The sequence below is a fragment of the Zosterops lateralis genome, assembly GCF_965231275.1.
Source record: "Zosterops lateralis genome assembly, chromosome: 4".
Classification (NCBI taxonomy): Eukaryota; Metazoa; Chordata; class Aves; order Passeriformes; family Zosteropidae; genus Zosterops; species Zosterops lateralis.
In genome coordinates this window covers 4,243,312-4,258,252 of record NC_139765.1, presented here as the reverse complement: position 1 = coordinate 4,258,252, position 14,941 = coordinate 4,243,312, and the positions used below count along the sequence as shown (strand labels likewise).

At 41.4% G+C, this 14,941-nt stretch overlaps 1 protein-coding gene across 1 annotated transcript in view; it reads right to left on the bottom strand.

The window, feature by feature from the left end:
• Positions 1-5,039: 5,039 nt before the first annotated feature.
• The window catches only part of NTF3 (neurotrophin 3), a 46,848-nt gene continuing 36,946 nt past the window's right edge, over positions 5,040-14,941 (bottom strand). The window contains exon 2 of the mRNA XM_083860405.1: positions 5,040-6,011. Within this exon, the coding sequence (XP_083716531.1) occupies positions 5,229-6,011 (783 nt within the window). The 3' untranslated portion in view covers positions 5,040-5,228. The remainder of the gene's footprint in view (positions 6,012-14,941) is intronic.

Genomic DNA, 14,941 nt, shown 5'->3' with positions numbered 1-14,941 from the left:
TACTGCTACAGATGATCCAATAGTATTTATTTAACCCTTATCATAGCATCCCTTATCACAGGCTTTTCATCTGATGTTACAGTTGAACAGCTGAATTCTCCCTCGCTTTCTGAAATCTCTGCAAGGTGTTTGCCACCCTACAGCTCCGACTCCCTGCATTTTTCAGCACTTCCTTTGCTTTCCTCATGCCCTCCATGAGAATATTTTTGCTTAGAGGAAAGGACCATGCAACCTACCTCCTTAGCAGCCTCTCCTGGATGAATTACCTGGTCTGTCAATAACTCTGTCTGCTCCCTGTGACACAGGTGAAGAGTGACAAGGTGCTGTGTTTTGGAGACGGCCAACGCTGCACCCACAGCAGCCTTTTACAGAAGATGTGCTCAGATCCACACAAGGTATATTTATGTGAACTGACAAATTGTCCTCTTACCAAAGGTCATCCCTGGAAGTGCTCAAGGACAGGTTGGATGTGGCTCTGAGAAACCTGGTCTAGTGGAAGGTGTCCCTGCCCATGGCAGGGGTGTTGGAACGAGATCATCTTTAAGGTCATTCCCAAAACCAGCCACCACAGGATATCCTGAGCATCTGAACCCTTGGACATGTAGAGAGCAACCCTTGATCACCCGCCCTTGATCGTGCAACTCAAGACTGAAATCAGAGCAGGAGATGTGTGAAGGTGGATGCAAAGATGGCACAGGACTGCCTCACTCTCTCTTTGCTCCTTGGTTGTTGTGTACACTGCCACTTCCCAATCAGCCTGGTCATGATCTCACCTATTGTGTGGGTAAGAGCTCCAAAATAGGACCCTGTGATCAAAATATCCGGAAACATGAGGTCGTGACATCAAAAGGCCAGCTCCATGATGAAAGGATGGCTTTCAGGTGCTGCTGGCTTCAAAGCTCAGCCCTAAAACAAAGGAGAAATCTATATCTGGGGACATTCATGCAAAGCATTACCGCCCGTTGTTCATCGGAGGTGCCAAAGCAGATAGAGATTACCAAAAAATAAAGAGAAAAAAAAACCAAAACCCAAATGCAAAGGGACAAGAAAAGAAAGGAAAGAAAATTATCCAGCTCATGAATGTAATGGGCTTCAGGAAAGAAATTCTTTTTTTTTTTTTTTTTTTTTTTTTTTTTTTTTTTTTTTTTTTTTTTTTTTTCCACAGAGATTAGCTAAATCATTAAACTAGGGATGTCATGGCTGAACTCTGCAATCACCTGCCCAGACCTGCAGGGACCCACAGTGGTAGCAAGTGGTCAACTTTCCCGGGAAAGTTTTTTGCTATCCTCATATTGCTGGGATTTTTTACACCACATCTGTGCTTGCTTTGTCATTCTGCCATCTGCTGTAACAAAATACAGACAAAGCATTTCAGAGAACAACCCCTCCACACTTTAAAATGCTCCAAGCCAGAGCACAGCCTTTTACTTCTCACAAGCTGTAGTGCTTATTCTCTTATCCTACTCCTCCTCCTCCTCTTCCTCCTCCTGCTGCCCCACATCCATGAGGAATTACACATGCTTAGCAAGCATGGAGAGCACAGAATCCCATTGCTTTTGCCACAACATTTCTATTAAATGAAACGAATGTTCCTGTGCAAACGCATTTGCCGAGAGGTCAGAGATAGCAGGTCGTTATCATGAAATTTTTAATTTTGAAACTCCCAATCAGGCTCGTTTCCTGTTTGGTATTGTCTGCAGATACACAATGCAAAAGCCTCGGGTTGCTAAAGAATGGAAATAACAGAGTATGAGCAGAGTGGTTTTGAGCACACACTCTGTAAAGTCCAGTCAAAGTTTCTTCCTGGTGCAGCCGCACAAATCTCTTGGTAGCAGTAAACTCTCTGCACAGACTTCATTCCTGAACACATGTTCAAAGGTGATAAAATAAATGCAGATGGTTTTCCAAAACCTCAGCGGAGCATTTTTTGCTGTTACTAAATGGACTGGAAAAAAACTAGGGGGAAAAAGCGGAGAAAATACAGTTTGACACAGACAGGCAATTTCAGAATAGCATTTGGTCATTTGGGAGAAAATCTAAATAAAATGTGTGTTTATAATGATCTATTGGCAAAACAATATTGACAGAGCATCTGAGCTGCCTAATGGAAGTGACTTTTTGGAATGCTTAAATTAAACTGGCGTTGAGAACTGAATATTTTGTTTAATTACTTAACACAAACAAAAACAGAGTTGGACAGGAATTTTGAATTCATTGTGCCACGACCAAAGCCGACAATAAAACCATCCCTTGGCTACAGTGAAAAGAGAATTAGACCTTAACAAATTTATTACAGGCTTTGTTTACAAACTCGTTACAAAATTATACAGCATCTTATGCGTACACAGGATTTACAGGAACGCGTTACTGATGTGTGGGATTGCTTTGCTCTCTGGTCGAGATCTGCAGGTTTTTCTTCACTTGAGGCCTGATCCAGCTTCCGCTGGAGAAGGTGAGATTTTTTATGTTTTTTTTTTTCCCCACTGACTTTAGTGGAAGTTGGATCAGATCCAGGGGGTAACACTTCCGCTCATTGTTTTCCTGGGGTGGGAAAGAGGCAGCCGGTCTAATAACCGTACACACCGCACTCCGTTCTCATCTCATGTGTTTCAGATGACAGGCACATTTACTCCAAGACATTTTTGCTGGCTGCTTGTAAAATACTTGTTAAAGTCAAGAGTCAAAGACCAGTTCCTGTGGCTGGATTTACAGTGGAAAATGACAAATGGATTTCTATGAACTTTTAACAGATGAACTTCCCTTGATTTTTCCGTGAGCAGAAATAAGGACATTAGGATCAACTCTCATGTTGTTTATAGCATTGTTATAAAGCTACATTTTCAACCCTGTCTTCAACAGATCTTCTCTGGATTTACAGTGATGTAAACAAAAGTGGCATCCACACTGCAGGAACAAGGTAGTTTCTGATTAATGGGATTCCACCAAGCTAAATCGGTCTTCTTACCTCCTCTTCTCACATGGATGTAGACCTGTGTGGTACAGTGAAACAAAGAGATCTCTAAAGTTAATAATCCATAACTGCATCAACTCTCAGTTGCACCCAGCATCTGCAAACGATCTTTATTTGGGAACTCAGAGTGTAAAATCAAGCATTTAATTTATGAAAAATCTGGTGGAGCCAAACTCTGAAAAAAAAGCTAATTCTCCCAAACCAAAAATGTTTGTTAAAACTTAAAATTTCTTACTAGGAAAAGTAGCAAAATCTCTGTGGGGTTGTATTTTTTTTTCTTTTTAAAATCTTTTGCCAAGAAATGAGAAATATTCTAATCAGATCTATCAGATACTGAATTCCTTGTTATATTACATCCTCTCATTTTAATGACTGCCTTGATATTGAACCTCTGAAGTTGTTACTGCTTGAAGCAAAGTAAGGATTTAGTGCTGCAAGGCGATGATATTTCCTGTGAGGTAAATACCCTGGCCTGATGCTGAAAATTGAGATAGTTCTCAAAAGCTTTGCTTCTGGCCTCCCCCGAAGAAAATACCCATGTGCTCCAACCTGGCTTTCCAAGACAGGACTGCTCCAGTGCTTGGCCTCAAGGCAACCTGTCCAGCTCCCTGGTGGTTTTATGGTGTGCAGCACTCTCTGAAAGGGATTAGGGGAGACCTCACAGGTTGCTGCCTTTCATGGCCTGTTGCATGTTGGGAGCTGGTTTTCCAGGAGTGAAAGTTGTATAGGCATCCTGCAACTTCGTGTTTGAGAGCTCTGCTCTTGTTTCCATTTGTGATGCTGAACACGCTACAGCGCCAAAAGCTGTAGCTGTGAAACTCTCAGAAAAAAAAAAACCACAACAAAAAACCCAAAAAAAACAGGGTAAAACTTTGTGAATAGCTGGTATTTCCCAGCCCTGGCTGTGGGTTGGATCTATCTGGACACAGATTACGTGCAGCCCAATCTGAATTCTGTTCCTAGCCATGAACTCTTATTTGCTTCCTGGGAGTGGGATCCCATCCAGGGCATTGCACAGCTGATGTGTAATGGGACATCTCTTCAAGTAATGTCATTACTCCCATCCCCAGCGGAGCTACATGACAATCCAAAGAAGAGTCTGAGGTAAATACACGCTGGCACATTTGTCTGTCCTAAGCAACAACTCATATGTTTAACTGGGGAACTTCAGTATAACTTTAGACTTCACGGATTTTGGCCACCATCCATTTCATACTCCTGTGAAAGGTACCAGGCTTCTCAAGCAGTTCAACACATTTTTCCCCCTGTGAAAGATGGGAATGGATTGCTGAGGAGAAGGAAATCTTCGTACGGGGCGTGTGGTTTGATATCCACGCCAGGATATCATATCTTTCTTTACTACAACTTTATGCAAGCCAGGGCTCTATTAAGGTTAAGACACCACCAGTTTTGTTTCTAATTTAAAAACTCAGACAGAGAGGAATGATCCAACAACACAAGTAGAAGATAATTGATTCGTGTGAGGAGGAAGAGGCTGATCACAACAAACCATCTTTTATGTTTTATATTAATGATCCATTTAGATGAGTTCTTGGCTTCAGCAAGTTTCAGCAACAAATATTTCAGATTTTTTTCATGTTTTTTCAATGATGCACCGGCAGCATTAGAAACAGTTGCAAAACAAATGTGCTTCCAAAACACAAATGGATGTTCCTGGATTACTAGCAGCCATTCTGAAATGCTAACAGAGGGAAAATGGTAATTTCACTGGCAAAACTGGCATAATACACAGAAACTTTATTTTAGGGCTACCCGATGCCTGAAAATTTGACATCATCTGCAGACTACAACACATATTTTGGTCCTTTTTTTTTTTGGCGGTGAGGAGTCAACACTGCAGATCCAATTAAATACGAAAGTATAGATCAGGGAATATAAATATGTACACAACTCTTGGCATTGATCTGATTTTTAACAAGTTTACTAAATGACAGTCACTGGTTTGACAATACTGAATGAAAAATACTGATTTTACAGATTTTACAGGAAGGTTACGGTATGCTGCCGACAAGCAGTGTCACAAACATAGTCTAAAAAAACCCCGGAGTTGGCCACGGCAGAGGCATACACCCTTTGCTCTTGTTTATTGAGAGAGAAAGCTTATATACTGTAGATTTGCTGAAGTTTAATAAATAAGGTCAACTTATAATATATATAAAACAATATAAACATTTATATGCTACATGCATATCATATAATTTAAAGTAATAATTTATATAGCAAAGAGATGCAGGTCTTATGTTCTTCCTATTTTCCTGGACAAGGCGCACACGCAGGAGGTGTCTATCCTTATCCACCTCCAGCCCACCAGTTTGTTGTTTTCTGAAGTCAGTGCTCTGACATAAGTTTGGGATGTCTTGCATTGGGAGTTCCAGTGCTTGTCGTCGATGCCGCGGCAGCCATTTTTCACGGGCTTGGCCTCTTTACACCTCGTCTCGTAAAAATATTGCTTAACCGGAGAGTTGCCCGTCTTAATTTCTCCCAGAACAGTCACCTGGTGTCCCCTGATGTCGATGGCTGAGGATTTGTCCGTGACCCACAAACTTTCGCTGTCGCAAACGGAGTATTCCCCCCGGTGGCCCCGGTGCTCCGCGTACCTCTTCCGCCGGGAGGTTCTGTTCACCACCACGGAATTCCCGATGTAATCCTCCATGAGGTACAGCGGCGGTGGCTCCAGAGGCGTGTTGTCACTCAGGAGGACTCGGGGCGAGTTGTAGCGTCTCTGCTGCCTCAAGAGATCTGTATCCACTGAGATAACCGGCTGGAAGTCTGATTTCACATTTTCCTCCCCGTCCATGTCTTGCTGAGTGTCTGTTTTCTGATAATTTTCCTTAATGTCTACCATCTGCTTAGAAAGCTTGTTTTTTAAAATGTCTGCCTGGATGAGTTTAATAATAAGGGAATTTATCGAATCTTCTGGCAAACTCCTTTGATCCATGTTGGAAGACTGGATGCCACGAAGGTAAGCGAGAAATATCACATAAAACAAGATGGACATCACCTTGTTCACCTGTAAGATCTGCAAAGAAACAGAGAGTCAATGTTAAAACAGTCCAAGAGGGAGGTTTGCTAGAGGCTGTAAACAGGAAAAATTGGACTATTTTAGTAACATCTATGTCTTTAAAGATACATATATATTATATGTGTATATATATACATTTATATTTAATAAAGATATAGAAGCACAGGCTATGTGTTACTTTGAAGATGCTATTTGTTATACTTTATAGTGAATGCAACTCTCTTCTGAATTTATTTTTTTCAATATTTCATCTATATTTTAGGACTTGCTTTTCCCCTTTCCATGCCTAGTGGCATATGTATCAGTTAAGCCCTTTCCCTGCAGAGGTAGGTAGTTCTTGGGATGGTGTGGCCAGGGCTTGGCAGCAGAGAGAGGCCAAGTTACTTCCACAGAGTTTATTCCACAGAGAAGTTTAGTTTCAAAATTGCAGGATCATGTTGAGTAGAAAACTGTCTCACTGTGTAAGATGAAAAAGTTCTGACTTTGCTAACTGTTGTCACGTTTTGTGTGCTGAGGTCTCTCAGACACATCAAATTCGTATCTATCAAATGTCTTCTGTTTAATGTTACCATAAAAAGGAAATAAATCCTTTGTTTCAGTAGTGCTTTCATTCTCTTTCATTCTCTTTCTCTCTCTGGTAAGGGAAAGGGTTCTTGAAGGAAAATGATACAGTCAAGTCAGAGTGGTGATTAGGCCTCTATAATACAAGTGGGGAATTCAGAATGACCAACAGACAATTTTATAGGGATTGTTTTCTGGACTGGGGACCAGTTTTTTGGTGGTTTTAAAAGAAATTTCTTAATTACATTTATATAAGGTGAAACAAAACTGATACCAATTAGAAATATTCAAGGACAGATTGAGGACATCCCTCTCTCCCATCTCCTGAAATGCAAAAATTTTGTTCAAATATTCAGTATTTGAAAACCATTCCTAAAAGTGTTCTGCTTCTTTGTACTTTGGCATGCAATGCTCTGTATGGCTTCCTGTGGTCTCCTTTGAATTCTGCCTTCTGTCCATATTCTAGAAACTCATTTGTCACTTCTTTTTAAGCCTTTTTGTCATCTTGTTTGTGTAGCTGAGAGCCATGAGCAAATGTCCAGCGAGGTGGTTTTCCTCCTTGTATATTTGGACACCTGTATATTTGGTGTTTGCATTTATATTTAAATAAAATCAATTTTCAACATAAAATCCTAAGCCATGGCTGTGAACCATTGACTTTCAGAGCACACCTGTTTGTAAATTTGCTGCACTGATAGTGGATTGAAGGAGAAAATACAAAACTCATCTTAGAGCATCCTCATAGTCTGTGATAAACCCTGACTGTGGTACTGCTTCAAGTGACTCAGGAAAGCCTTGAATTTAATTTTCCTCCTTTGCAAACACATCCACCACGTGTCAGACACCCCTGGCACTCTGGGATGAAGGCACAGAGTCACAGACTGTGGGACAGACGGAGTTGGAAGGATTCTCAGGACATCATTTAGGCCAATCTCCTGCTCATAGGAGTACCAGCCAGGACAGATTGGAGAGAGATGTGTCCCCTCAGGCTTGGAATATCTCCATGGATGGAGACTCCACAATCCTCTAGACAACCCATTCCAGTGTTTCACCACCCTTAAACTTTAAAAAAGTACATTTCATGTGTCAGCAGTGTTTCCTATATCTCATTTTTTTTCCTATTGCCTCTTGTCCTTTCATAGACACACCTGAGTAGAGCCTGGCTCCATTTTTATTAATCCCTCCTGTGAGGTGTTTCTCCACTTCAGTAAAATCCCCTTGGGACTTCTCTTCTGCAGCATGAACAGCCCCACCTCTCTCACCCCTCCTCCTCCTGGTACAGTTGTCCTAATCCTTAATAATTTTCATGGATTTGCTCCTGTACTAAGGAGCCCAGAACTGGACACGGCACACCAGATGTGCCTCACCAGTGCTGAGATGAGGGGAAAGATCCCCTCATTCCTCAACAGAAAATTTTCCACCTCAAAAAAAAAATTTCACCATTTTCTGTTTAAAGGGTGAACCATTTTCTGTTTAAAGGGTGAACCATTTTCTGTTTCAGAAGGCAAAGGAAAAAAAGAAGACAAAATCTTTTACTGCACAACCTTCTATCCACTCTAAACAAAACTCCTTTTTGCAAGATTGAGTCCCCACTTCACAGTTTGGAACAGCAGCAAAATCGGAGCAACCCTCTGTGGATGTGTGAGCTGTCCTTTTATGGACAAGAAATGTGTTTTCTCCATTCTCAGTTTGTCACAGTGTGAGTTCACCTAAATCTAGACTGTTGCTTGCAGCAATGTTTTGCTTTTGGGGGTGGTGGTGGGGGGAAATCGAAGATGTTCAGTTACCATACAATTACTGTCATACCTGAATAAATACTAACTTAATGTAGCTGGATCTCAGAGCCCAGACCTTTCTGGATAAAAAATTGCCGTGCAATTTCGCCTTCCCTCAGCACAGGATTTGCTTTTAAAAATAGTAAAAATATTATTAAACAGATGTCATTGAGCGGATTTCTCACAGCACCCGGAATCCACACGCAGAGAGGAGACACACGAACCCACGGGATGGTGAGCAAAGCTCTGACAAGGCTCAGCCCAAAAGCCAGGAGCATTATTCATGCCAACATGCAGCTGCATGCAGCCACTGCTCTGCTCAGTCTCAAAACTAAGTGGCACTAGCAAAATACACAAGTTGGAGTAGGTGATGAGGTGGGAAAAGTAAGGCTGGAGTTCCTGCAGGCTCTCTTTAATGTCACACTGCACACAGAAAGGAAGGGCTGGGGATCTGAGAGCTGGAGAAGCTAAAATAAGCTTTTTTTCTTCTCTGTGGAGGTTCTCCATTAATGGGAAAAATGTCAAAAAGTATTTTCCTGAACTTCATCTGAAATGTCTTATGGATTCGGTGAGAAAGATGTTAACTTTGAAATTCAACTTGTAGCTTGATTTATGCATCGCAAATTACTTGCTGCAAAAGTAAAAAAGGTTTCAGAACAAATTTTTATGTTTTTATGGGTGCAGAACTTTGACAAAAAACACAAAGATTGGTGAGATTACAGTTTTCCTCCAACCTAGGAGGTTCATAAGTGCTGTTCAGAAATTCCAGTCCATGACTAAAAATCGTCAGGCTGTCCATAAAGTCCAGCACATCAGAGTATGTCTAAAGCACTATTCTAGATGGGAGAAATGGGTGTTATTGGAAAACTGCAGCTGGTTTATGGCCTTGGCTGTAATCTGGTTATAAGACACATTAAAAGTATATTTGTTTGCAGGTCTGGGGATTATTGCATTTGATGAATGGCTCTTTGCCCAAAATGGAACGTTGTGCCTGTCTGAACTGCAGATAATTTGAAATTTATTTGGCACGCGTGTTGTTAAATCCATAAAAAGGAGAGGAAAATGTAAATAATTAAAATGTTTATCTTTTCATATTTTCAAAGCGAATAATTCTGGTGTTTCTGGCCATGCCTCCAGAAGTTCCACAATGCAATTGACAAAGCAGAAAAAGTTCTTAGTGCAAACCAGTGAGGTAATTATCTGTAGAGGAGACTTAGACTGGAGGCAATATTTCAGCATATGTGTCTTGTCTGAGAGAATACTGACTCAAATTCCAGGTTCCTGGAGGGCACAGGATTCTATGGACCTCAGCAGAAGCTCCTTCAGCACAAGCAGCTTTTTCTTTGGCATTTTGGAGAATGGTATAAAAATCTCCCAAGAATTCAATTCTTCATATGACTTCTTCTCTTCTTTCATTGTACTTTTTGTTTTCGTTTTTTTTTCTTCAGATTATTCATTTCAGGTGAAAAAAATTTGCCCAAGTTAAATTTTTCTTGGTTAGCTGATGTTAAGTGAGATATTTCTGTTGTTCTTCACGGTTCTTCTTAGAATTTTCCACATGTAAATTCCTGACAAAAGTTCATTTTGGCTGTGTTTGTGGCCGGTTTGCACTAAGCAAGTTTGACTTGGAGATTGCTGACATTTGTGGCTCAGAGGAGGAAAGCAAACAGCACAGAGAAGAAAAGCTCCTGCATTGCAAAGCTGGTTGATCTCCCAGCTGTGGCTTATCTTTACTCTGTTTTAATGGTTTGTATTCCTGCCTATCACTGCACTTCTAGCAGGGTATTAATGCTGTCTGAGCTAGGTGGCTCAGGGAAGGTCTAAATTTAGGCGATGTAAACAGGCTTATCTCTTCCTTCCATCGATCAATTCAATCCTTAATAAACTCTGGAAAACCACTTTCTGCTCTTTTCAGACTCACTACTTTATGTAGCAGTGAAAAATTTAGTTTAGTTTTGTTTGTGGTGATTTGTGCGTGTGTTTAGCTTTATTCTGGTTGGTTTTTGAACATTCCACACAGGAAAAGAATGAAACGTCATTTAAAATGTTCTGCAGAAAGCATGAAATCCTAGCACTGTGAGAGACTGCCCAAGTATTTACTTGCAAGTAATTGCTAAGAGGAACTGGAATGGAAGGAAAAGAGGCTGGTGAGTTTTACATTCAGCATTGTAATACCCCACATGATTTATGTAAGCCAGCTTGAAGTGTTTGGCACTTTCTAAAAAAATTCAGGAGCAGCTTCTGTTCTTCAGACTGAGCAACTAATGATCCTTTGTGGTGGCTGACAGCTTTTCCAGGCTTTTACCAAAGAGGAAAGTGTAATTATTGCCATTGTTTGCTGAGCACTGCTTCCACAACCTCCCAAGTCATGGATTGCCCTGTTGATTCCTTTTTCCTAATAACTATGTTGGGAAGGAATGCACCCTTCCTCCTCTGGGCTTTGGGGGATATGGGAAAGGTGAAGGACAAGAAAAGCATTCTGAACGTTCAGCAAGGTGTGAATGTGAAATAACTGTGTCTGGAAGTTTGCACTGTATTTCAGACTAGTAATCAACTGTTTGTACAATCTGGATTTATGAAGGTAGATTGCTGCAGGGTGCTGAATGTCCCTGCAGACACCGTGACCCTCCTGAACGCTTCCACTCCTCAGGATGTGGAAATTTCAGCACATACAGATTGAAGCTAAAGCTTTCACAAGAGCCAAGTCCTCTAACAAGCTGAAGAATTCAGAGACAAAATCAAGCGATGGCAGCCTGAAATGTTAACCCTCCCATCCTGAGGGGCAACCAAACTGGAACATGGAGTGAGGGGGTTTGGAACAAATCCATTCCTTTGGCACATTGGCAGGGGAGCACAGATACACATCTGATGGGGAGCCCATAAAGTTTCTTCATCTCTGCAGCAGCTCAGAGGTGTATTAATTCATTTACTCAAGGCCATTTATAAAAGAAAAGACACATCTGAGCACTGAGCCCTAGTAACCTTCAGTGAATGGAATATACATAATTTTTTTGTAGAAATGGAGTTCAGCTCACAGTAACACTGATATTTCCTTTTCTTCTTCAAAGGACTGGCTGAGCAAAGCACAGCATGACATCTGCTCACCCAAGTATGTAAAACACCTCTGCACTTTGAACCAACCTAGGACACTGTAGGGGTGACCAGGACCCTACTGGTCACTGGGGGAAGTTTTCCCAACTGGTGACATCTTCCTGAGGGCCAGTTTTGTGATAACACCTCTGCTGCAAGGAGCAGTCTGTGCCCTGAACTGTCAGATGAGCTATATAAAGTCACACAGGTGATTGCATTGGCAGGTGTGTGCCTACATTTGATCTTTCCACAGATATATCTGGGGTTTTTTTTGGAGATCAAGAGGAGGCTGCTGTACAAATACCTGCCTGATTCCAAGAGAAAGGTCAGGAGCAGTTCCTCTGTGCTTACCTCACTCTTTGGAATAGCTGCTGCTCCTCACACCTTGTGCACAGTTAATTCTTGTCAGGTTTTAGCCCTGCACCTCCCTCCCCTGCCACCAACACCAGGGCACTTGAGAACTCCCTGGAGGCTTTTGGCACTCCCCAGAATCCTCTCACAATCCCACTGGGGGACTGGACTATTAACAATGTCCTGTGTGGTATCAGCCGTCCCAGCCACATCCCCAGGTCTATAATCAGCTGTAGGAGGAGGCAGGTTTTCTCAGTCACAACGAGGTCCTTTCCCATTCCAATTCCATCCCTCACTGACACTTTTGTGACATTATTTACATGTTTACACCTGTCTGTCTGTGTCCTCACTGCAGTGGTACCATTTTGCATTAAGCAGTTGACTGATTAATCTGTGTGCTGAGGAGGTCAGAACGAGGGGTTTGGAGGCTGGGAACCCAATTTCCCTGGTGCTTTGGGAAGAAATTGTTCCCTGTGAGGGTGGCGGGGCCCTGGCACAGGTTTCCCAGAGCAGCTGTGGCTGCCCCATCCCTGGAAGTGTCCCAGGCCAGGTTGGATGGGGCTCTGAGCAATTTGGGACAGTGGAAGGTGTCCCTGCCCATGGCAGGGGGTGGGACAAAGTGACCTTTAAGGCCCTGTTCCATCCCAGGCCATTCTGTGATCCTCACATCACTGGTATTGCAACAATCCATAAGTATTTCTCTTGGTTATTACTGACAAAGTAGCAGTAGAGCCATTGTTCCCTTTTAAAAAGAGCACAAACTGGAATACACAGAAATCAGCTGGTATTTGCAAGGTCAGACGGGTTGGAGTTTTCGTGTTGCACTGGCTGGGTCAGGGAAGTCCACCTGTAATGTTGTTTGAAAGTTTTATCTATCAAAAGAAAGCATGAATTACAGGGAAATAAAAACAATACCACCCTAGAGGTAAAGCTGTAGTGAGGTAAATAATTTCCACAAAAGCTGAAGTATTTCTTCATAGTATTCACTGTGCATTCACCTCTGAAAAATGCCCAAAGTACAAAGAAATCTAAAAATCATGTCCATAGCTGAATAAATAGCTTGACTTTACTGGACCTGTGCTAATTTTACTAAAAGCAGAAGATTTGCCCAGATCTTTGCACTTGCATATTTTTTTCCTCAGAAGTAATTTGTAAACAGAAGAACAGAAAGCTCCAGAAGTAAAACATGGTAGTGGATAATTTAAGCTGATAAACTTTAGTTAATCTTTTCATTACTGTTTGTTAATAGAAGTAGTGCTAAGCAGCAAACAAATTAAATTGGCAGCTGAATTTGGAGGGGATGCAAACAGCAGTGAGCGAAGAGAAATACAATCTCTGCTGGGGAGATGGAGAAATAAAATATCGGCAGAAAATTACAAAATGAAAGCCGAAGTGGAAATTAAAAGCTCGTGTGCTGGAGAAATATTGATATTGAGCAGTGATACACAGAGGGGAAAAGGAATTTAGAAAGGAGCAATACCTGATCAGACCCAGGAATGATCTAAAACTTTGGGAAGGGAGAGTATTTAATAAATGGAAATACTGGGGCATTTCATTGCAGAGCTGGAAGGGAATTGCTGCTTCTTGTAGCACAGCAGTAAAATTGAGAAAACTGCTTGAAAACTGGAAGGTATTGCCATACAAAAACAAAATCAGGAAAGAGAAGCAAAAATGACTGAGAGGGTTGCAAAACTGACCTTTGAGGAAATTGCCCTGAAGGTGCAAGCATTTGCCTTGAGCTGGCAGAAAGGGCACAACAGAAAACCCAGGGCAAAGATCTGGACAGTGTGAGCATTGGGGAAAAGGGAACATTCGCTTTAGGGTGGGGCAAAGGGGTGCAATCAGGAAAACTGGGATTAAGCTGAGGAAAGGGAAGTCAGGCCGATCATCAAAAGCAGTTTTCAGGCTCTGCAAGATGTTTGTAACAAGCCCAAAGCCACACCAAAGAGGCCTGGGTTTCGTGTTTCCTCGCAGCACGGAAACTCCATTTTAGTCTTCTCTTGAAATAGTTTGAACATCCATTAACCTTTCAAGTCAACCTGGACCTACTTTGGCTCAACCAGAGCTGATTAATTGTTCTGTATTTAAGTCAGGCAGTAGTTGCTCTTATTTTTGTCAGAGAGATGCTTTGAGGGCTTAAGTTGTCCAAAATTAAAGCTGCGAGCAGTCTTCCAGATGAAACCCACTTCTTTCACCTCTCCACAATGCTGGGGACTTCAAGCCTGGCCTTGTAACAGATTGTTCTGATTGTTCCATTTAAAAATGCCAGAGGTGGATTTTGTTTAACTTGGTAGCAGGAGGAGAAAGGGAAGAACCTCTCAGACAACCAGAATTTTGTCCCTCTCCTGTTAGGCTGTGAAAGAGCAGCCTCCTGGAGACCTTGTGATGCTGGATGATCTGACATGTTTTTACTTTTACATTGCCACTGAACAACTCATTTTTTAAGGAAAAAAAAAAAAAAAAAAGAAGAAAAGAAAGCACGCAGAAAAAAAGGGAAGTTTTCAACCACTTTTTTTTTTAGTTTTTCTGATATTAGGAGACTCAAAGGAAAAACTGTTTTCAGCTTTGATTTTCAATATATCCTTATTTTGCAGGATTTTTCATTGAAAGCTAAAGAGTTTCTGTTTTCTTTTGTTTCAGAAGCTGAAAACATCTTCTGTTGTTTTTAACATCTTCTGATTTCTTTTTTTCTTTTGTGAAGTAAGGAAAACAGTGAAATCAGACAAAGAAACAAGAATAAAGCAAGGCCTGCAAATTCAAAAGCGTTAGAGTCTCATTATGAAAAATCTTGTATTCCAGAGCCTGATTCATGGGTACAGACAGGATTTGCACCCACAAGGAAAAAGAAATACAGGGAATATAGGGAATTCTAGTTAGAAATTAGGTGAGCTTTTGTTTGGGTAGAATTAAATTGATCCTGAAGTTAAGCTGAGATATTCCTGCCATTAAATTTTTTTTAAAAAGGCATTCATTTGTTTTTCTGAGAGCACTGCTGTGACCCTTGAACACAGATGTTTGCACTGAGGGTATAGAATCTCTGAATCACAAAATGATTAAGGCAGGAAAACACCTTCAAGAGCATCAAGTCCAACTTGTGACTGACAACCACCAGAGCCCTGAGTGCCACATCCAGACATTCCTTGGACACCT